At 40.6% G+C, this 25,324-nt stretch overlaps 1 protein-coding gene across 1 annotated transcript in view; it reads left to right on the forward strand.

The window, feature by feature from the left end:
- FNDC3B (fibronectin type III domain containing 3B) overlaps positions 1-25,324 on the forward strand; it is a 270,448-nt gene that overhangs the window by 205,721 nt on the left and 39,403 nt on the right. The window contains exons 18-22 of the mRNA XM_075202134.1: positions 1,403-1,508; positions 3,124-3,296; positions 5,808-5,921; positions 9,754-9,903; positions 16,078-16,358. Of these exons, the coding sequence (XP_075058235.1) occupies positions 1,403-1,508; positions 3,124-3,296; positions 5,808-5,921; positions 9,754-9,903; positions 16,078-16,358 (824 nt within the window). The remainder of the gene's footprint in view (positions 1-1,402; positions 1,509-3,123; positions 3,297-5,807; positions 5,922-9,753; positions 9,904-16,077; positions 16,359-25,324) is intronic.

The following is a 25,324-nucleotide window of genomic DNA, read 5'->3' on the forward strand; positions in this document are numbered from 1 at the left end:
ATTGATTCTCACTACTCAATGTTCATGGGTTAGTTACTGAACGCCTCTGTATCTGCTCCTCCCTGCTCATTTTGGGGCGAGAATGCAATGATATCCGGATAAATGTCCTATATAACACCCTTGAAAAAGAAGATATTGTGCTAAAAAAATATAAAAATCACACATATATACAAATACTGTTAAAGGAATATCTGCAATCCCAAAATTGAATGCAATAATAAAAAAGGAAAAATGCAACACCAAACCTAGTAACGATGAATAATATTCTATTAATCAAATTTGACAGGTTTGCCCAAGCTGACAAATTTTATATATGTTTTTATAAAACAATTAATGCTTTCACAAATTAAATATTACATAAGATAAAAACAAATATAATTTCTAAATAGTTACCTTTGAAATCCATGGAATTCTGCAATATTAGTATTCATCAATAGCATATAAACAAGTGTAATGAATGTCCTCTCTAATTAGGAACCCTACAAGTCCCAAATAAGTTCCATGGAAAATTAGGTGGAAATAGTAATCATCTCAGAGACATCATATCCTGATCCCAGCCAGTTGCTGTGAGAATATAATACTCTCAAGGGGCTCATGTACAGCTGGAAGTAAGATCCCAAGATTTTTGTTTGTGCAAAATGCGTATTTGCGTTAAGTGCAGGCACACCAAAGATGCGTATGTCCTTATGAAGATTCAGCTACATCTTACATGACTCCTGATGCTTAGAGGAGGGGTGGGGGGATGACCCAGAAAGTGTAGGCCACGTACATCTAGGGTGTGTTCAGCTAGGTGCATCCCCAGTTAAAGGTGGACATATCCACAAATATACCTGTCGGCAGGTGTATCTCTAGCTGGTGCACGACCCCTGGTGCAAGCACCCATTCTGATTGTGACCATCGTCACAGATCTTTGCAGTGTAACAAAAAGAATTAAATAAATAAAAAATTGTGCTCCCCTTCCAGAGGGCTGGCATACTAGCCCGGGGGGGACTAGACTCGGCTCTGCAGCCTATTAGGAACATTTTAAAGGAAAATGAAATGCATGTAGCCGAGTGACCCAGCTCAAGGTAGCCCAGTATGGAACTTGCCTGGGGGGCATATGCCCAGCCCCTGTCCCCTTCCCCCTTCCCCAAAAGTGAACTAAGCACCAGCGCTCAAACCTTGACTGGTTACCGCTAAGGTGAGGGACAAAAAGTGTGGAGACTTAGCTTTGGTCTTTTGAGTAGAAGTTGCCCGGTATAGAGGACTCTGTATACCTGTAAAAACTGCTTGGTGACTTTTCAATGAAGATCCTTTCTCCTTGTTGTCACGGTCACCATACAAGCAGTTTTACTGTGTAATGTGTCATAGATCTGTTTGATTGAATAAGTAATTTTTTTTCAATTTGTTTATTTTTACTCAGTGTTCTGAAAGTCAACCTTTACGCACATTATGTGTAGCACCAGGTCCTTGTCAAGCGCCAAGGGTGGTGGGCAAACCAAAGCACAAAGAAGTATACTTACAATGGGGTAGGTACACACTTGTTTGTTCTTGTTCGAAGAATTGACCGTTGTTCAGATGTATGAAACATAAAATAGTTATTAACTGTGTTTATATCAGTTTATGTTTATATTTTGTGTAATAGTTTAGAAATTGTTGCAAAATGAAAAGTACACCTAACGCCTATTAACATTTCAGGCAGACATTCTGTGGGCTGAAGGAATATTGGTGAGAAGGCAGCCTATCAGTTCACTAGGCAGTAGTGACTTCTTTAGTGTCACTAGTGACATCACTTTGTTCCTCATACCTCAGTGATATCACTAGTTACTAATGAAGCAATGAGTTACCTCCTCGTGAATATCACTTAAGCATACCCGCCACCTTTGGCAAATCATTTTCAGGGAGGTCTGGGGAACAGATGTGCATGTGGGGGAGGGGCTCGAATAATCACGTTATTGGCCCCGCCCCCTCCATTTAATTTACCGAACGGCCGGGATGCGGGAGGTAGTCCTGCTCTCCCAGAAATTTGGGAGTCTCCCCGACATTCCTGGAGACTAGGCAACTATGCACTTAAGCCCATAAAACGGCTTCCTCCTCTGTGTATACAGAACCACATAAAAACATAAAATCTGCCGAAAACAGACAATTGGTTCATTTAGTCTTCCCATTGTTACTTCTATGTTGTTTCTCTTTTTTTTTTTTTTTTCTGTTGTATTGTATTGCTATTTACTTATGGCTGGGGCACATGATGGAGGATTTTTATGCATTGAAGACATGCAACAAGTGCTGTGTAAGTTGTTCAATTATATCCATAGGACAATGTGCACAAATTATTTCTGATGTTCCTGTAGAACTGTGTTTCTTATCACTTTATTTTTTATTCCACAGAAAGGTATTAGGTAAGGCAGCACAGGCCCCAAATCACTATTTCTATGAACAGCACAAAGTTTCCATTTAAAAAAATGAAGAAAAGGGGCCTATAACACAAGACATAAATGCATATTTTCACATGTATCATGGGAGTGAACAAACAATAAAACTATAACAATGTTGCGCTGTGGGGATTGTGTTACATAATACAGCCAATCCTCACATACACAACAAGAGTGATGTCAGCTTGGTATTTGTAGAAACGATGTCTAGCTGGAGGTGTTTGGGGTATGTAGAGTACTGAGCCCAGTTCTGCAACGACAAGCCTCAGCAAGGCCCGAATCAGGGCCACCTGGGTGAATAGTTAGTCTAGACCTAGTTGCAAGACGGTGTATAATTTATTGGAGGAACCACAGTGTTGGTAAAAACATTTCTTATATGAGAGGGAAGAACGCAACGAGGGAAGCTAATCTCTCATCATCGCCCACTACTGGTGCTTCTTTATGAATGAATATAAGACTTCTTTTATAAGGGTATGAGATGGTTTGGTATAATTCATGCTTAATATTCTATTCAGGAGACAGATCTTAGGTTGTATGACACATCAGTGCCTATGTTATCTTTTAAACACTTCAGAATCTGCTTCCAGAGTCCTAGCAACCTAGAACAGTCATGTGATGCCCCATCACATTCTTAGAAGACAATTAGCACTCTTGGTTTTCTTGCAGCAACCATTATTGAGCTTGAGTGACACCCCTTTGACTTTCTCCTCAGATGCTCCTGTGACGGAGTCTGGATGCCAGGTATCTGAGTACAGCCTAGAGCTCGGTGTACCTGGAGGACATACCACTGAGGTCTATCACGGCTGTGATTTGGAGTGTACAGTCAGTGATCTGCTTCCTGGAAGTACTTATCAGTTCAGAGTACGAGCTCTGAATGACGGAGGAGTGAGTCGTTCTATTCATTGCTTCATGAAAATTCATGTGTCACACACAGTTTCTGGTATAATCCTTCAATGCCATCATTAGACGTGCTTAATACTTTGTGCAATGTGACTATTTATCCGGTATTTACAAATACATATTTTGCTCTCTTAATACTTGAGCTTTACTATACCCATCAAATGTTGCCTGAGTATATTAACAACATAAAATGATTATTTATATCTAGAGTTCAATTTACTTTCCATTTCAATGATAATTGTTTTATTTACTCAAATGTATTCTCTCCAGAGCAAGGAAGTGAAAAACAAATGTAAAATTGAAAGATGCTGTATTGATTTGCTGTTAGTATTACAGCAACAATGTTTTTTTTCACCATTCTATTGATGTGAAATCCCTGTGTGTATTGTGTTTAAAGGTCAGATCAGTCCATATACAGATTGTGTGCATTTATTTGGGACATAGGCTGCTCTGTGTCTGTATTGGTAATAGCTCCTTAGTTAAACAGATGCGATATATCGTGGTTAGAGGATAATGTCACAATCTACACGCTAAGTGACAGGCGCTCAATCACGTGGTTTCTGTAAACGTTACAGGCTCCTTCTGTAATTGCGTTAATTGTGCCTCTTCAAAACACACATTTGCAACTGTGTTCAGTCATTGGATATTATTTACTACATAGGGCAAATGTACAGTAACTGATAGCAACCAATCAGTCATTTGCTTTGATTGTTTAAAGCTGCCTACACACAGACAGGTCCTGTTGTTTTGTCTGAGCACTGGCCATCAGGTATGTAGTTGTGTTGACTGCAAATGTATGGCATGGAGGCAGGAGTGGAACATGGCATGGCCAAGCCCCATAAAAAACCCGATGACCACACATAACCCCTTCTCTTGCACATATTTGCGGTCATCTGCCAATGGACGATTCAACATGACCTGTTGAGATTTTCATCATCATCATCATCACCATTTATTTATATAGCGCCACTGATTCCGCAGCGCTGTACAGAGAACTCATTCACATCAGTCCCTGCCCCATTGGAGCTTACAGTCTAAATTCCCTAACATACACACATACACACACAGACAGACAGCGATAGAGAGACTAGGGTCAATTTTGATAGCAGCCAATTAACCTACTAGTATGTTTTTGGCATGTGGGAGGAAACCGGAGCACCCGGAGGAAACCCACGCAAACACAGGGAGAACATACAAACTCCACACAGATAAGACCATGGTCGGGAATTGAACTCATGACCCCAGCGCTGTGAGGCAGAAGTGCTAACCACTTAGCCACCGTGCTCCCATTTTGATCTTGATTTGTTGGTCATTGAGGCCATCCACGCACTCTCTGATTTCTAGTTAATTTTGTATAAATCAATGAAATTGGCAAAGGATCATTGAGGTTCGCTTGCTATGGTTTATTGTGCACATTTCTGCCTGTTTCAGAAAATAATCCCACTCATCATCATTATCATTTATTTATATAGCGCCACTAATTCCGCAGCGATGTATAGAGAATATTTGTCATTCACATCAATCCCTGTCAAATTGGAGCTTACTGTCTAAATTCCCACCCACACACACACACACACACACACACACACACACTACTGTTATGTTTGTTAGCAACCAATTAACCTACCACTATGGTTTTGGAGAGTGGCAGTAAAATGGAGCACCCGGAGGAAACCCACGCAGGCACGGGGAGAACATACTCCACACAGATAAGACCATGGTCCGGAATTGAACTTATGACCCCAGCGCTATGAGGCCACCATGCTGCCCTAATCCCAATGACTCAGCTTTACATTCCTGTATACATAGACAAAGCCATCATTAACAATGTCCAATAATAAGTCATAATATTATTTGAACAAATAATTTCTATTTTTATGGCAGTTTTTAAATTGGCTATTGTAAAAATGAGCCATTATTTTATTATATGGTAAAAGAAAACCTCAGCTTTTTATTTTGATAGGATTTGACAATCAATTTTTCAGACAATTATATATATTTAGTGTTTTTTTTTTTAGTTGAGCTGTTTACAATAATAATTGTTTCGCTTTAGTTCTCCTTTGAGTCAACAGAAGTTTGAGGAGTTCTGTGCTCAAATATTACAATATTGCACTGCATACATTTGCATTACATAGCATGTATATTAGATGGGCGTTGACTACCCACTCTTCCCTGCATTGATTTAGTTTGAGGTCACTTCTTATGGCATATTAGCATATTATCAGCTATTTTCTTTAGCTACCACACTGTACGGCTATATAACAGTAACTAAGTGCTAATAAAGTCCACAGTGCAGTTTTATGACGAAAGGATGTTTCAATCAAAATGATATTTAATAATTGTAAAACTAATGATACAAATGATGCTTCTTTTTTGATTTTGGATATTTCTTGTTTCGGTGTATGTCATAACATTTCACTTTATTGAGTGTAGCCCAAGCATTGTAAGGTACATTAAATCGGAGCATATAACTAACTTAAACTTACTGTATTTCAGTATGGGCCTTACTCAGACGCCACAGATATCGCCACTGCTGCAGGACCACCCGCACAGTGCAGGCCTCCCGTTCTGACATTCCTCTCTGACACATGTGCACGCATAAGCTGGGAGGTAAGATGAGTGTCTGCTCTCATATTAAGATTGGGATCGTTGGTGACGTCAGATGCACAGCACAGATTTCATTCCTGCTGTACAGAACACTTTTACTAGTAAGATCCATTTCAAGAAACACAATCTACAATCACTTACTTAGAAGAGGTTGTATGGATTACTTAAAATATCTGAAAGCAGAAATTGACACAAAATATGCTGGGAAGAAAGATTGTATAAAATGGGCACTTTGTTTGCTATGTTGTTAGCTTAAGGATACATCCTTATAATCATTGTTAAAAAAGTGTTTAAATTGGACCCCTTATGCCTAAAAATACGTTAAAATTATACATCATTTTAAATCTAGTGCATGTATAACATTGCATACATATCACAGCAAGCAACAAAGGGGACAGACTTGGTATCACTGAGGATCCTATTTATAGGGCTTACGTCCTAACACTGCAAGCAACAAACTCCGAACACAATTTAACCGTAATCATCCACATCCCTTATATGAGCTAGAACGTGCCATGATGGATTTCAGACTGCTGAGTTAGATTAATTTTAAACACCAGTAAATAGCTCTTTTGCACTCCCTGTATTGGCACAATCCACATAAATGTATATTATTGTTGGCTATATACATGCTCACTTTTCAGTGGTCTTGAATGCCCAAAGAATTGTGCCAATTGCATATTGTAGATAGGTTGTTTGATAGCTTTGTAGTTTGGGTTTAGCAGTCTTTACATGACTGCTAAATGCACTTAGTAAGATGTACACTCTTTGGGTTTGCACACATTGGTGCTTGTTGTGATATAAATGCATTATTTATACATGCACTATCTTTAAAATCGTGTTTAATTGAAATGTATTTGTAGACGTAATTGGCCCAATATTGAGCCAAGAGTAAATCTAAGCTTAATGGTGCAATTTTGTATCTTGGCAAAACCATGTCACACTGCAAGGGGGTAAATATAAATGTGTGTACAGATTTACAGGTGGGTGGGGGGCGTTGTAGCTCAAGTTTAATTAAAATGATAAATTAAGCTGTCCTATAGTTGTGCGCTACATGTGAAAAAAGACAGTATTTTCCCTGCGCGCAAATAAAAAATGAGAATGAGTATTTCAGCTTATTTATTTTATCCTGTTTGGAGCTTAAGGGCCTGATTTCGAGCAAAGCAAAGAGAAGGAGCAAATTTGCACCTTGGCAAAACCATGTTGCATTAGAGGGGGAGGAAAATTTAAAATGTGGGGACAGATTTATAGTTGGGATACGGCATGTCCTAGATCAACTTTAATTTCGGTGTAATATTAAAGCTATCAAGTATTTGTGTGCTGCATGAGAAAACAGCCAGTCAATTTGTACCCGTTGCACTGTATCATGATTTGTCCAGGTGCAAATTTGTTCCTTTTCTTTGCTTCTAACTCAGAATCAGGCCCTAGGTGTTCATGGAACAGAGCAAGAGATATCATAAAGTGAGACCTAGCAACCTTTGTAGATTAACATAGAGGAAAGCATTAATAAACCGTCTGCCACCTGTGAGGAAGAGGCTCATTCCCAGAAGCATGGGATAGCTCTGCCCCTTCCTCACATTGGGCTGTCTCATTAAGCCCATAAGGCCCAGTATGCAGGACCAACACTAGCTCTTGGGGGCAACCACCTAGGGGCGCCCCCGGCCCGATCAATGCTGAGCTCTGTCACTGCAGTCCTCCTTCTCCGGCGCTCAGTAATCTCCTTACTGAGGAGATCTCGCGAGAGTGTCACAAGATCTCCTCAGTAAGCAGCTTACAGCGCGCCGTGGAAGGAGGACTGCAGTGACAGGAGAAGAGAAGGTAAGCGCTTGGGGGGGGGGGGGGGTGGTCGGCTAACAGGGGAGCCAGGCTACTAATGCGGGGGGCCTCACGGGGGAATGGGGGCCCCCTTAGCCCAGGGGCCTCCATTCCGTTATTCCGGCCCTGAATAGACAGTGCAGTATATTTGAAAGCATAAAAAATGTAAAAAGTTTTCATGATGGTGTCTGTTTAAATCTTAGTAAAATATGTATTTCTGTTTTTATCATGTTATATATAATTTGTGTTTAAAAAGTAAATGTAGTAAAATGCATGAATTAGTTAAACTCTGATGTCATATTGAAATACCTTTAACGTCTTTTAGAGCGTAATGGCTGGTATTTATGTTCAAGCACTTGTAACGGCAGTCTGGTAAATGATAATCCCTTCTCAGAACTGTCTTCCCACGTGTTCTGTACACTTCAGTAATGTTCCCACATAATTGTTGCTCCTATAGATATTGGATGAGATATTTTCAAAATAAGTTCCCTGAAGTTTCATGCCTCGGTGATTGTATTTATATGGTTTTCGCAACCAGATGCAACACGTTTAAATAACAAATTTTGCTGTCAGTACATAACCTGCTAACTTCATGTGTTGCTGTGTAAGACCAAGTATTTGTTTAATAACTACATTTAAATTGAATAACATTTGAATAATCTGACATATTAAGAGTATACAATCACATAAATATTCAAGTATATTGTTAGAGTTTGAATAATCCAGTGTTTCATAATAACACAGATGTTGTATATATCTGTTTATTACTATGACGCCACACAATGGGTGATTATGATTGTATAAAGTTTATAACAGTGGAACTTAGGGAAAACATGACAGATCTCTGAATAGTATATCATGGATATAAGTAAGTTATAAAATATATTATATGCCATGACTGCTGTTTACTGCAATAAACTGTTCAATCTGTAAAACAAACTGATTGGAATAACAAGTGCAATATTGTGGCTACAGCAACAACAAGGTCTCTGCGCCAGGAACTTACAAAATAATGGTAATGGGAGACGTATGCAGACAGAAGTGAAGGTAGAGTCCCGAAAAATAGATGAGGGAAATTTTTTTACCAGACAAATGTTATGGTGCAGTCCTTCCTCTTTTATGAGTCATGTACCTATTTCTCACACTTACGACCATTTTCACAGGTAAGCCACTTAGGGGTATATTTACTAAACGACGGGTTTGAAAAAGTGGAGATGTTGCCTATAGCAACCAATCAGATTCTAGCTGTCATTTTGTAGAATGTACTAAATAAATGATAACTAGAATCTGATTGGGTGCTATAGGCAACATTTCCACTTTTTCAAACCCACAGTTTAGTAGAAGTAGCACTTAGTGTCAATGATTGAAAAATGTTGCTTCTTCTAATAGAAATGCGGACTTTAGGAGCAGTAACTGCACCCAAATGCAAAAGTCCTATATCCCTCTCCCATGATTTTATGGACACGCCCTCAGCTTTGCAGTTGTCCATATAGCCAGCAGACGATCCTATTATCAAAAATTATGTGAAAGAAAAGCTGGATGTCTACCGTGTCCTTGAATCAAGGTCACTGTAGTAGGTGACAAAACTGCACTTTATCTGATGTCTGCCTCTTCCCAGCTCAAATAATTACCCTTATTGTAATGTATTCTAATTCTCGACTTACTGTCTTAAAAATCCTGAGGTACCTTATTCTTCTGTGATTAAGTAAAGGCTGAATGACGAGTGGAATGTGAATGATTGCTTTGTCCTGAAGATAACACTATGTGTGGCTGTCATATACAGCATAGTAATGGCTAATTGCTTTGCTGTGGGTATTGTTTAGTTATTGCGAATTCAGTTTATATAGTGTCAGATGGAACAAATGGTTATTGGAAGCTTGCAATGTAACAGGCTCTAGTGTCATTCGCTTGTATTATCAGTGATCCATGCTAGTGCGGAATTCTGTTTAACTCTTCCACACTCAGGATGATTTGTTTTTATTAATGAAGATTTTACATATATTTTTTTTTTCATTTGTAGAGTCCTGAGAGCAATGGTGCAGACATCTCAGGATATAGACTACAGTGGGCAAAAGAAGAGGATAACCCAGAATTAGTTTATAGCGGCTCCGATACTAGTTTTCAGATGTCTGATTTGTTACCAGCTACACAGTACTGCTGCAGACTTCAGGTACGTGGAGCTTTTGCCTACAAAAAGGTTTCTGTGCAGTGTTGCCTGGTGACCGTACATTTTCTATGACATACATATATTTTGTGATCGCAAAGAAATCTTTATTTTCTGTCAGTACATCATCTGCCTATGTACATCTCCTTTCATATGGAAGACATAGGGGCTTAGTTAATATTATGTTAAAAAGAGCAATGAAGCACCCTTAACAGCCATACAGGAATCAGCTTTAGTTCATATGACTATTCCACACTGCAAAAAGCAATTCCCATTTCTACTGTAGTAGCCCCACAGTGCACCTGTGTCAGAGATCACAGTGCTGCATGTATATCTGACAGAACTCTCCCTACGTCCCCTCCAGTTCTCTTCTGTGAGCAATCCAAACATCCGCAACACAATGTTTTATATGCTCACAGCTAGGGGACAGTCCATTTCTGTAATGAGAACAGAGATCAGGGAGAGAAGATGGTGTGCTCCATACAATGCTGTCTGAGTTTGAAGTTGCGGCTACGGATTGGAAGTTGCGGCTACGGATTGGAGGTTGCGACTACGGATTGGAGGTTGCGACTACGGATTGGAGGTTGCAGCTACGGATTGGAGGTTGCAGCTACAGATTGGAGGTTGCAGTCACTGATTAGATTGACACAATGAATACCCCTATAGCTAGGTAGGTGCTATTTACAGGATAACAAAAACAATAGGAATAACAAAACCAAAGGAAGCCTGGCCGACTATTATTGCCAGTACTCATTTGTTCAAACAGCCTGCAATGTAGGAGAGGTGAAGTGCTCTCTCCTAAAGATAATGAAGAAACCGTTGTTCCTGCCTTTGGGAAAACCTCTTCACTGCCACAGGGGAAGGAATATAATATAGAGAAAGCAGAGCGCTGAGAGAAACAAAGGCTCCAATAAATCAAGTGTGTGGAATGTATATAAAAAATAAATAAAAGATTACACTTATAGAGCCATAAGCAATATGAGCTTACTTTTGTTTAACCCATTCTGTGTTGTCCTGTTACACGTTTTGATTTGATGATCCTTCAACAGGCAATGTGAGGACATTTCATAAGCCTTCATCTGTAAATATAAGAGGCACATTACCAGCCCCTCCCCGTTCCTGTGGTCTACTCTTTGTCTGTGGCCTTTATCCCTCAGTAGTCTCTGCCTCTCCCATCTCTGCTGGCATTCTCATGGTCATTATCCTCTCACAGTCACTGCTTCGTTCTAATTCAGGAAACCTCTCTTATGACAGAAGTGACTATTAGGCTTTAATGACTTCCCACTTTCAACACAGTTTATTCTAGGCTTGTTGTTTGTGGGTCTCTGAACTCCAGCATAAACAGTAGTTGAAGTTTGTTCCTAAAGTATACAGATACAATAATGTAATGACAAAATGACACTTTTTGTTCAAAATTGGGCAAGCTGCCTTAATCACCCTTTAAGAACCACAAAATGACTTCATCTCCACACCCCAGACTGTGACTTTGTTATGTTTCTCCACCAGGCATGGTTCAAAAGCACTTACAGATAAAAACAAAACTTCTCCAACTTCCATTCTTTGAATGGCTCAAATGGGTATCTAAAAATACTGTTTTATTATTTGAAAGCATTTATATGTGCTACAACATTAGAGAGGACCTGTCACATCTGTTATGACTCACCGGGTTCTCTGTCAGAGTAACTATATAGTTAGTTAGAGATAGGTAGATAAATAGTTAGTTAGGGATAGGTAGGTAGGTAGTTTGGTAGGTATTAGATAGACACTTGGGTGTTTAGATAGGTAGTTAGTTTAGTTCTTAGATAGATTAGATAGGTCTTAGATAGGGTCAGTTAGGTCTGTTCTCTATCAGAATCTGCCCTCATTCATGCTGTCACCTGGCTTCCTCATTATCACCTACAACCCATTGGTTCTGCTCTCCTTAAATAGCCGTCTAATCCTCTGCAGGATTGCCGGTAATACGTTTACCTTAGTGTTCTGCTCCCTTGTGTTTTCCCTGTTACCTGTTCCTGTTGGTACAGAGGTTGTTGTGTATCAGGGGACTTCTCTATCAACTGTTCCTTTATTTATTAGTGGCCATGCGTGATATATCAGTCTTGACACCATCCACTCGGTGTCTCACCGGACTCCCTCCTACACTTCCTACTCTACGGCCTCGGTAACTCTATTCCTGGGTTCTCCCCAGCCAGTGCACATCTCGCGACCCTCTGTTTGTCTGCAGCCAAGCACATTTTCATTGTGGGGTTTAGTGGTTCTTCAAGAGAAGTGGCTCAGTGCTGCTGTTCTCTCTGTACCAGACATGAGCAGATATTGGGACATGTACCTGCTGTCTCTTTGCCTCCTCTATTTGATATTTTTGGACCTTTCTGGACCTGAGCATGGCAGTAGTGATGTCATACATCACCCCGGTGATGTCACACTTTGCCATTAGCCAATGCCCCAAGCTATTGTGTTGTGAGAGGATTATCACACCTCAAATAAATCGCTAGAAGAGATATGGAAGGAGATAAAGGGCTTCCAGGAAAGAGAAAACAAACAATGGAACTGTACTAAATAGTAAAATCTGGCACCATCAAACAAACTAGTTAAAGCCATGTACCAATAATATTTTATGTATTCATTCCTTAATATATACAAAAGGAAAGTAAAACATTTAGGGCTAGAGTTGCTTTAAGTACTCCATTCAGCTCAAATGTAAGTCAACCTCAGATTGGCCATAGTCCGTTCTACAGAATTGTAGCTAACATGCGCGTAATGTTAATTGTATGTGATATGTTGTAATGATTCTCTGACAGATAAATAAGATACTTAGCCCCTAGTGTCAATGATTGAAAAATGTTTCTTCTTCTAATAGAAATGTGGACTTTAGGAGCAGTAACTGCACCCAAATCAAAAAAGTCCTATACCCCCCTTCCATGATTTTATGGATATGCCCTCAGCCCAATGCCCAAACCGAACAACGAGTGCATCATAAAAAATACTTTCCTACGGACATCCCCAGTGAGGGGAGTACCAGCAATGGAAAGTAGCGGAATCAGCAGGTCTGACCTTCCCAAGCTGCTGTTTTCCTTTGCATGTATTGCTTGCATTAGTCCTAAAATCACAGCAGCATCCGGTGACCATAGTAGTTGTCAGCTGTGTTTCTCTTGATTAATCCTCTGATGGGAGTAACTCCAACTCTGTTCTGCTAGAGACATTAGGAGTGAAGTCAAGTAAAAATGCAGTGTAATGTTCTTTAAGAGAGGGTTTAAAACTGTCCAGACAAAATAGATCATGCTATGTCACTTATAGCAAATGCACCAGAGAGCAAATTGCAAACATATTTACTTGAACCTATATTTTGTTTACTTAGAAGAAGATGAAGGTGTTAAGAAGCCTTTGAGACATGTAGCTCTACTGGTCGGGGTCACATCTGCTAAGGTTTTATTTACTTTTCCGCAGCCAAAAGATTAAATGTGTAGATTGCACATGTTTGTGCATCTGAAGAAGATGCTACTTGTATGTAATAATAGTTCTTAAGCATAATCCGTGCCGTCTAAAAGAAAAGATATGACCATCCGTTATTATGTTTAAGAGTTTGTCCAGACATAACACGACATGACCACAAACCGCTTCGTGCAGACCTTGTACTCCTACACATGGGCATGGAAATCAGAGAACTAGGGACTGATTCATTGAGACATGTAAATGCCGATACGTGCCGTATTTTGTGTAAGAAATGCCCAAAAACGAACCATATGCTAACGGGGAGGGGACTGGGCATATGCATGCAGTCAGTGTACAGTAAGGGCATGCTAAGCTCGAGCACATATGCAGCAGTGTCTGATTCAAACGTTGCAAAGATTTTCTGTCATATAACTTGCACCAGGTACAGGTCTGTTGTAAGTGCCGATTACTTGTGATTACGGCTGTGTATACAAACTAGAACATGTGTTTGTAAGCAGGAGCAACTGTAACAATGCATTTTTTTTGTACAGTAGCATTCCTAATATCCTATTAAATGTAATTTGTGGGAAAACATTAAAAAAAGTGTTTTGTCATTAAGGCTTATATTATTAACAGGTGACATTAATTGAGGGTTTTTCCTGTGCATTCTTTTGTGACATGATATTCCACATATGTATTGGATGTAGCCTGCAGTGTATTGTGTGTTAGAGCAGACCTAGACCTGTAATCATCAACAGACATGTCTTCAGATCCGCTCCTTGTTGAATACTGACGTCATATGCCTGATGTAGGTGTGTTTTGAAAGACTGCACATTATGTTCGTTTTACGTTTGGTAAGCTTTGCTGATACGCATTAAGGGCCTGATTCATTAACAAACACTCTCACGAAAGCAAATAAGCCGGTAGAAACACATTTTCAGACAAATGTTCACTATGTTTGTTACTGCTGATAATGCTTGGAAAATATAATGTTGTTCTATTTGAACACATGTCAAAGCACTATCTACAATATGCAAAATGTATCATTTATAACACAGGTATTTCCTTTAACTTCAGTTACATAATTCCTCCCTGTTTAATTTAAGCTGAAAAGCAGTGGTGGAAAAATGGGAGAGGAACATTGCATCCCAGAAGACATTGATCATACGAAAAGGGTTACACAATAAGATTGAAGGATATTTATGAAAACAAGATGTATTAACCAATCTAATGCTGTAATAATTCTTGTGCCGTTTAGACATAAATGTGTGGTTGTTGTGGACAACGTCCCCTGATGTGCAGTTAACACAACTAATGCTGTAACACACAGCATTGACTAGATACTTACATTCGTCCAACCCTCATTAGAGTGAGTGATCAAGCTAATACCTGATTGGTCGGTATGTTTTCAGAATGTTGATATCTGCACAGTAATGGTCTTTTATTAACTGCTAAACCATAGAACACTTGATTTTGTGCAATGGGCCTATTTGTCCCCCTTGCGCATAGCACAAAACATACTTCATGCAACTGCCCCATAACACTTGCCTATGCCTATTTTTGTGAGTCTGGATGAATAAACGTATAATTACAAACTCCTGCCTGCTAGCACTTCTGGACCATCTCATTTCTTAATTTAAACGTGTGAGGGGACATTGAGACAACGTGTGTCACTATCATCATCATCAACAGCATTTATTTATATAGTGCCAGCAAATTCCGTATCGCTTTACAATTGGGAACAGACTTTAATAAAACAATACTGGGTAATACATACAGACAGAGAGGTAAGAGGGCCCTGCTCGCAAGCCTACAATCTATGGGATTGTCACTATCAAAAATATGAATGCTTTTATTACATTGGTTGCAGTGCACCTACAAAAAGCACTTTCCCATGTAAAGTGTGCCTAGAAAGTAGAAAACGCATCCATCGTAAGGTGCCGCTAGGCCTGGCTTTCCCAACTCTTAAAAATTAGTCCTTATGTGAGAAGCAAAATTCTGTTGCTTTCCAAGGATCACCCATGGAAAGTAACCCTTTCTATCCCTTGAATGTCATTTAAATATCTTTTCACAAAGAATAAAACCTTGTTTGTGCATGTGGGTGCACAATGAAGTGCACCTAGTCTGCATTTATTTATAACCACTTCAATCTGTCCACCGCCTCTCATGCGAGTATACAACCCCCCCCCCCCCACACACACACACAAATGTCACTGTCTTGGTGTGCAAATTCTGCTCCGTTAATGTCATGTAACATTGTTGCGAATTAGTGCAAAAATATAAGCATGGATTAGTGGCTATGGATACAAGTTGGCTAATCAAGTTCTTGGGTTTAAACTAAACTGGAAAGACATTGAGATAAGCCCACCACCAAATATGATGGAGAAGCAGCGAGATTAGGCCAATTGAACCTGGGGGTTAACATTATGCTGGGAAGAAAAATCATTTAGTACATTTTTGTAACTAGGTTTATTTTGAAATAAAAGAACTATAAAATATATTTTATTTTGTCAGAGCAAATGATGTAACTTTTCCAAATTTAAAACATGCAAGTTTGCAGCTAAATACATTGCTTCCATATTTTTGGAAAAGTAAAATTAATCTTGTTTTATACATAGGATATATGTTTTCTTTCAAATGTCAATTTTGTGTGCAATTGTCATCTCTTCTGTAGATGTGACTTTGTGCTGGGTGTCATAAATAAAAGTGTATATTGATTGTATGATGTACTTTTTTTTTTCTTTCTTTTCATAGGCTGTAAATTTATCTGGTGTTGGACCTTTCAGTGATCTAGTGAGCTGCAGAACGCCAGCTTCTGTGCCAGATGCAGTACCTAACCTGTATGTGACTGATGGTGCCCATCTAGAATCATGCACGGTGCTATCATCGGTGTGCCTATTACTAAGCTGGGAGGAGCCATGCTGCAATGGATCAGACATTACTGCTTACCACATACACTTGGGAGACAATAGCATCTCAGTGGGGAACATAACAAGTTACATCATTGAGGATCTGCAGCCAGAAGCTACCTACCAGTACGTGGCATTTCATTTCTGCTGTATAACAGATAAGCACTTGAAAATATTGAGCATATCATTAGTAGATAAGACTGCTTAGTGCCATTATTTATTATACTCTGAATAAACGCTTAATGAAAGATGTCTGCAGAGGAATAGGTTTTACACTGGGTCGTATTGATTTTTCATTTCTCTTGACACTTGTAAATATATAGTGGTGGTGAAAATATTTAGTTCCAAGTAGAAATGTTCACTGACCCTTGTGTTCTGGTTTTGGTTTTGAATCTGGATTAGTTTTGGTTTTGGCAACACCGCCCTTGCGTGTTTTGGATCCCGATTTCCCCCCCCCCCCCCTAAAATCCCTATTTTTTGGTTGTTGCTAAAATCACATATTTTTGCTTCCCCCCCCCCCCCCTACATTATTATTAACTTCAATAACAGTAATTGCAAGTCATTTGCAGTCAATTTTGGCCACCTCACAGGTCACAATATTATTTTCATACACTTTCAAACAAAGACTGCAGATTTAGAAGACCAAGCCTGCCAGGCCTATGATTTGTATTTCAGCAATGACAATTAGCAATGGAGCAATGGAGCTCTCCTGAATGTCACTGGAGACTTTGAAGAACACTGCTACCCCTCCTCTTTCTTTTCTACCTATGACACTGCCCAACTGCACTAGACTCTGCCAAGAACTGTGCTACCCCTTCTGTGTCCCTCTGTGAAATGGCGCTGGATCGCCGTGGAGGGCAGTACTTATAGAATCCAAAGCTCCCGAAATCCTGCGACATAACAATGACATTTTGCCTCGTTTTCAATTCCGAGGGCGCGCGAAAGTACCGAGCTGAGCCGGATCTGCTAAGTTCGGGTGTGTTTGGTTCTCGGGGAACTGAGTCTGAGCATCTCTAGTTCCAAGTAGAAATAATAAATTAGAATTATTCTGTTTAGAATTAACTGCATCTGTTCAATTTTTCTTGTTGTTGCTATGCAGCTGTTGTCCACTAGAGGCTCCAATCCCCTTTTTTTGTACAGTGTTTGCCAAAGTAGTTAATCAAAGCTGTTCTGTACATCTGTACAGTAGAAAATGTTTTATGGCTCGAGAAAAAGAAGAGTTGTGGATAATTTGTTTGTATAAGGGCGTGGAATAATGTTTCTGCTATAGCTAGATTCATGATGGATTTTTAAACTATGACAGTGTGTTGTAGTAAGCGCTGAATCCATGCACCAATTATTACCAGTTCACCATACTGGAAGAAGTGCTGATTCTATTACATTTGTCCAGTATATCAATGATGAGTAAAAAGGCCATATGGCCCTTCATGATCACAGGCGCAGTGCTGTTTTATATGCACTTGGGGGGACTGACATCATGGGAAAAATATATGTTGGTATTGAAAGATGTGTGCACAGCTATAGCATTTATTTAAATGGATGGAATCTCAAATATTGTGTAAATCTACTGGAAATAATAATACCCCTCCCTTCATGTCACATATAGCCCTTTTGCACGTGATCATTCCTTGAACTATTATATTATGAGAGAATTATCTCAGGAGAAAATAGGAGAGGCATGGGAGGAGAAAAAGGGCTTATGGTAAAGAAAAGAAAAGCAATGGCATCTCTACTGATTGGTGAGCTCTGCAACAAGACTTACTGACACCATCATAGAAACTAAGTAAAGTCATCTAACAATATTTTTATGCATTCATTCCTTAATATTTACATTAGATAGATGTGAAGGTAAAATAAAAATATAGGTTCAGTGTCCTTTTAACTTTACATAATCTAATTTGCAGTTGAAAGGACATACCGTAAGGACACCATGTGCCTCTAAGGACTTTAGGGCCCTCTTTACAAGACGGAGAGGCAGGATCTGGGAGGTGGCCTTCTATTCTGGTAGTCTGGGTGCACTCTGCAAAATTCAGGAGTCTCCTGGATGTTCCAGTTTTTTAATGGCTGGAGGCCCCAGCAAAGCATTGCTATGGAACCCAGTAATTTCTGGTTGCACTACTGTAACAGTTACATTGAAATTATTGTTTTCATGTCCCAAGGGATTTACAAAGTTATTTTCTGCAGAAGACCTTTTAGACCTTAAAGGGTAACTCCACTCAAAAAATAGTATTGTCTAATTAAAATCTTTATGCTCGGTACTACAGATTACTAAAATAACTCCTGCTGTTTGAAATAGCATTTGTGCCTGAAATTGCAGATACTTTGTAGAAGTATTGCCTCCTCACTCCATACAGATAGCTGATGCTCCCATGTCTTTAGGACAGTGCTCTAATCAGGGACGGGCTGGGCCAGGGGGCAGGGGGGCATCGCCCCCCCGGGCCGCTCAGAAACATAGCTGGTAGGGCCGGCCGGCCCGGCATATGTTGCTCTCTCTTCCGGGTAAACCAGCGATAAATGTGATGCAGCCGCACAGGCGGCCGCATCACATGACGCGTGAGGCGACCGCCTGTGTGCCCCCCGGGCTGACATCAGCCAGCCCGCGCCTGGCTCTAATAGGATCTGATAGAGTTCTTTAATTTTAGCTACTGTAAAATCACTGCAGCCCCGCAATCACTCAGATGCTCACTAGGAGGTGCAGACATACACTTTTTGTGTAAGATACTAATTTTCGTACTGCACATGCGCACCAAAAATGTTTACACAAACGTCTGTATATACATTTTTGCCTATCGTGAACTTGCATCTCCATACGCATAGAGAGGCGGCACAGGGGTGGGCACTGGCGGGCAAGCACAAGTTGTGTGCAGCAACAATAATGAGACATAATTAGACATGGACGCATTAACAGATTCACCTTTGGAAGACGTATCTCTTGCGGGTTCTGGTGCAGTGATACCCAATGTTGATAAAGACTATCGGCAGCATTATATAGTCAATTTTGATTGGCTGATAGTACTGAAATCATTAGTATCACAGCTATAATATATCAAGTTGCAGCCTTCTATTCGCATTACTTAATTTACATTTACATTTGGACTACTGCAGGCTGAAACTGCCTATTGGCCTTAGAAGGCATCAACAAGGGGAAGTGTCTAGGTTACCGGACTGTACATGAAAAGTTTCAAGAACTTTGTATAGTGTATATTATTTTCTGTTTAGAGCTCAAAATGTGATGCTATATATTATATGGTACTTGTGGGCTGTTGCACCTAGGGTATCTGGTGGTACTTCACCGTCTAATCCAACCCTGTCTGAACTACGTACCTATCCCTGAAATTGTCATGTGATCAAAAACATGAGCTATGATTTCTCAGTATGGTACATTTTTTACCCTTTATCCAAATAATTTGCAAAACTCTCTCTGTGGTTTTCCTGTTACACAAGCGATGCTCTCTAGAACGTGATTAACTTCACAAGCACCATTTATTATTTAGAAGTGCACTATAACAGCTGAAATATTCATCATTTGTTAATAGAAGACCGGCTGTTGTTGTTTCAGCATATCTCAGTGATCCATGTAAATTCCATATATATTTAAATGAAATGTCAGGAATTGAGCCAGGCAGGGCCTCAAACCCTGGATTCTGTTTGCAGGTCTTGAGAGACTATTCCCAGGGATTTGTAATTACTTAGTGACATTAACCTATATTTAATTATTGAGCACTGGGCCATTTAAAACCAACAGCTTCCGGTTTTCTTTGCCTGATTATTGTGGTCTGTCCCCGAGATCCCACCTTTTCTTTCTATTGTTGTGCTCTAGCAGCTTGTTCTTGACTACATTGTTGCCACCATGCTTAAATATGTGCCACTCTCCGCAACCATAGGCTCTAAGCAGCTGACTGTTACACGGCAGGAGAAGTCTTTAAAAGATATATGAACTCTTTCAGCTTGGAATTTCCACTGTCAGAATCATTATTAAGAAATGGAATTTAAGTGGAACTGTTAGAGTCAAGACAAGATCTGGATAGAACTATTTGTAACTGCTCAGATATGTAAAGCAGAACCCACATATCATCATCATTATCATCATCATCATCATCATCATCATCATCATCATCATCATCATCATATCACTGCAAGGGAGCTACAGAAAGGTTTAGCTGACACCCATGAAGTGATACACAGTACAATGTTACCGGCACGAAAGTTATCTGCATGGAACAGTTGTCAAAAGTAAACCTTCTCTATTTCTGTAAACTAATAGTGATCATCTGTAGTATGCAAAACAATGCTTAGATCAGGTTTAGATAGCGGATTCCAGTCTATTCTGACAGACTTCTTATCCTTCTCTTCCGATAATTGGCTCAAACACCCGAAAACTGACCGGTTGGCCCGATATTGCAGTAGTGTGTACACTTACACGATGACTGATAGTCGTTCCAAAGCAACGATTGTCGGTTTATTTGATTGGTCGGTAAACATAATAATATCGTTCTAACCGCCTTCCGAACCCGCAGTGTGTATACACTCACGATCACGATCTCCTTAGAGTTTACATAGCCATGATCTTTTCAGCCGATGCCGGCAATGAACATGTCCCAGTGAATAAATGTAGAGAATGCTGTAGAGGGAATAATTTGTCAATTCGTTCTGAGACTGAATATTTCTTTTCAGAGTAATGATGTGCGGATAGCTCTAACAAGGCGGTTAATCAGCGTGACAGGAATGAATAAATTAATACTGTGCTGTCATTCTCTAAACAGGACCAGATGAAGAGCACAGATCTGAAGGTAAATTGTGTATAAAGTGTGCACATGTATCACCAGACTGATTAGAACAGGGTTGTCCAACCCGCGGCCCGCGGGCCACATGCGGCCCAGCACGCCTGTAAATGTGGCCCAGAAGGAGTTTTGGTTGTGGCAAGGGGGTAGCGCTCTTAATGGAAAAAAAAATCCTGCAAAAAAAAAAAAGAAAGAAACTACTTACCTTGCGGTCACGCGGTCACGTCAGCTGGTACTCCGACTCCCTCCCTTGTCTCCTCCCCTCCTCCGTCCGGCGCTCGCAGTGAATGTCGGACGTGATGTCATCACACCCAACATCCATTGCGGAGCGCAGCACAGAGGAGACACCCGTGCGAGAAGAACAATCAGCAGCACAGAATTGGAGAAAAGAAGAGAAGAGGACAGGAGAACAAGCCGATTAAAAGGTAAGTTAAGTGGGATTTTTTTTATTATTTCAAGGGACGCTGACAAGTGAATAAAAGTCACCTGGTCCTGGAGCATCATGGACCTTATCTCCCTGCTACATACTTCTACTTGTATTACTAATGGGGCATTATATATTATTCTCTTTGGCCCATTATAAGTTGTTATCCCTTAACTAACATAGTGGTGTAATTATCAAAATGGGTCACAGTGGTGTATATGTCAGGTACCGCAGGCCTGGTCATTGCACCCTGATATACAATGCCTGGCTTAAATGATATTGCATCGAAACAATACAAAAAGTGATTATAGTATAATAACTAGAGATGATTTTTTGAACAGGGCGATTGAAAAGTAAGTATAGGGGGTTTTGAAAAAAAAAGTGATATCTATATATATATATATATATATATCCCTTTTTTTCTCATATATATATAAATATATATATATATATATATATATATATATATATATATAAATGTTAGCTATGTTTTCTATGGTTTTTTGGATGCTCAGCTATCGTTATTGTTAGTGTATCTTATGTGCGGCTCAAACCAACTCGTCGTCTGCCAATGTGGCCCAGGGAAGCTAAAAGGTTGGACACCCTGGATTAGAACTTCAGTCATATGTTAAATCGTTAGTGATAACACATCAGTCAGAGTATTCTCCAGTGTGTACTCAGCTCATTACTGAGTTGCAGATAAGTGTGGTCACACACCTTTTACCTCAAACTCCAGATGGTAAACTAGCTCCTCATAGCCTTTAACCATCCCAATATATATATAAAATGTCTTGAAATTTAAACCGGACACAAGCACAAAGACGTATCTGACCTGGAGATCTATCAGCTAAAATAAAGCTGTCACATCCAAAAACAAAGACAAGTAATGAACTCATGTGTCTTCTTGATGATGTACTTTTAAATATACCAAGATTTGGTAGCAGGGACGCGTCTGAGATTGTCTTTACCCATGTGGTAAATATTGTGTTTGCAAAACCAAGAGAACTTTGAGAGAAATGATTGCCATGCATTGTTCAACAATTGAAAAAGCATTGATCCAGGATCTTAGTGACCAACCTGAGCCAATCACTTTGTCAAAGAAAAACATGAAATTAACGTTATATGTTGTTTGATCATAATATAGTTTCCATCAGAGGGGGTGACAGGACATTCTTCAGTGTGTCCCTGGCCTAATTCAGGGTACTAGCATACAATGACCTTGTTGGTGTCACTCATCGGACTGTTAGTTCCTCTGGCTCAAGACCTAGGTCTCTCTCTGTCTTGCCGGTGCCTGTCTTGCGCCACGGCCGTCCGCCATCTTGACCAGGGGTCTGCGCATGTGCAGACCTACCGACTGTTATAACCTTGTTTCTCTCCTCATTGGATGATTAATTACTTCTCACTATTTAAGACACTTGTGGTTCTTCTACCTTTGCCTGTTCTTGGTCCTCATTCTGCTGAGGTACCAAGGAGTTCCCTGTTCCTGTTTGTGGTACCTGTTTGCTGTGGACGCTACCTGCACCTGGACAAGTCTCCATTCCACATCAGTGGTAATTCCTGTCAGCCGCAGACCGCTCCATGCTACCTCGTATCTTATCTGCACCTGGACAAGTCTCCATTCCACATCAGTGGCAATACCTGTCAGCCGCAGACCGCAATCCATGCTACCTCGTATCTTATCTGCACCTGGACAAGTCTCCATTCCACGTCAGTGGCAATACCTGTCAGCCGCAGACCGCTCCATGCTACCTCGTATCTTACCTGCTCCTGGACAAGTCTTCACTCTACGTCAGTGGTAATACCTGCCAGCCGCAGACCGCTCCATGCTACCTCGTATGTTATCTGCACCCGGACAAGTCTCCATTCCACATCAGTGGTAATACCTGTCATCCGCAGACCGCTTCACGCTACTTCGTATCTTACCTGCTCCTGGACAAGTCTTCACTCCACGTCAGTGGTAATACCTGCCACCCGCAGACCGCTTCACGCTACTTCGTATCTTACCTGCTCCTGGACAAGTCTTCACTCCACGTCAGTGGTAATACCTGCCAGCCGCAGACCGCTTCACGCTACTTCGTATCTTACCTGCATCTGGACAAGTCTTCACTCCACGTCAGTGGTAATACCTGCCACCCGCAGACCGCTTCACGCTACTTCGTATCTTACCTGCTCCTGGACAAGTCTTCACTCCACGTCAGTGGTAATACCTGCCAGCCGCAGACCGCTTCACGCTACTTCGTATCTTACCTGCATCTGGACAAGTCTTCACTCCACGTCAGTGGTAATACCTGCCAGCCGCAGACCGCTTCACGCTACTTCGTATCTTGCCTGCATCTGGACAAGTCTTCACTCCACGTCAGTGGTAATACCTGCCAGCTGCAGACCGCTCCATGCTACCTCGTATCTTACCTGCTCCTGGACAAGTCTTCACTCCACGTCAGTGGTAATACCTGCCAGCTGCAGACCGCTCCATGCTACTTCGTATCTTACCTGCATCTGGACAAGTCTTCACTCCACGTCAGTGGTAATACCTGCCAGCCACAGACCGCTCCATGCTACCTCGTATCTTACCTGTTCCTGGACGAGTCTTCACTCCACGTCAGTGGTAATACCTGCCAGCTGCAGACCGCTCCATGCTACCTCATATCTTACCTGCTCCTGGACAAGTCTTCACTCCACGTCAGTGGTAATACCTGTCAGCCGCAGCCTACTCTAAAGCTACATTGTATGTTACCTATTATCGGGACTGAGTTTTACTGTGCACCTGTAGTGATAGCTGCAAGTCACTGACTCTTCCACTACACTGTGTTATTGGCTGTCCGTATAGACTTTCCTTCAATTGTCAAGTATCTGCCTGTTTTAAGTTACCTGCGTGCTAGACACCTTGGAACTCTCTCTTCTCATTATTACTGGCCATCATACTTGCCGGGTTATCATTGTTTCTACTACTCAGAGACTATATATATCTTCTGGCATTAACGCTTCTACTCAGCTTGAGCAGATCCGTGTACTCATTGTGTATAGCTGTATCCGCATATTCACCATACTCCCCAGAGGGCCGCGACCTGCGCAGTGGAAGCCGCTAAAGCCCATACTTCCTTGCGGGAGTTCCTGGAGAAGACCAGCCACTGTGTTAGACTCCGCGCCTCTGGTGGGTAAAGCTACATCTGGTGAATTCTGGTTGAAAACTCCTAGTGCCCGTGACAGTTGGCTAACCATGAAAAGGTTGATAGTATCTACACATGCTTGTTTAACACAGACTCTTTTATCCCTGATTAAACACTCCACCTGACCACATTTAAGAATAACTTGTCTAAAACTGGGTAGACACTACAGAACATTTCTCCTGATGAGATATCTATAAAGATTTTACCAACGATTGAAAGTTCCGATCAGCATGCCGATTCATGTGTACACACCTACTAGGCTGACCCTTAGTTTCCTCACATCAACCATATGCTAACACTTTATGAATGCTTGTTACCCTCAGACACAGCATAGTTGTTGTTCTTTCTATCGCATGCGCTTTCGGTGTTTACTTGGTTGCCATGACAACCTACCAGAAACACTGAGAACATTTAGCACATGTGCATGTTACGGTAGTTTAGTTTTCTGGGTTTCCATTGGACACAGTATACTGTTTTTCATTGGTTTACTCCATAGGGTGGGTTTTAGCAAACTTTAAATGATACGCCATTATTAAGTATAACAGAAGTATGTGGACACCCCTTATAATTATTTTGCCCAGTTCAGCCACACAACATTCACTCTCCATAGTCAAACATTAGCAGTAGAATGGTTCGTACTGAAGAGCTCAGTGACTTTCAACATGGCAATGTCATAGGAATCCATGTTTCCAACAAGTCATTTTCATCAAATTTCTGCAC

The sequence above is a fragment of the Mixophyes fleayi genome, chromosome 3, assembly GCF_038048845.1.
Source record: "Mixophyes fleayi isolate aMixFle1 chromosome 3, aMixFle1.hap1, whole genome shotgun sequence".
NCBI lineage: Eukaryota > Metazoa > Chordata > Amphibia > Anura > Limnodynastidae > Mixophyes > Mixophyes fleayi.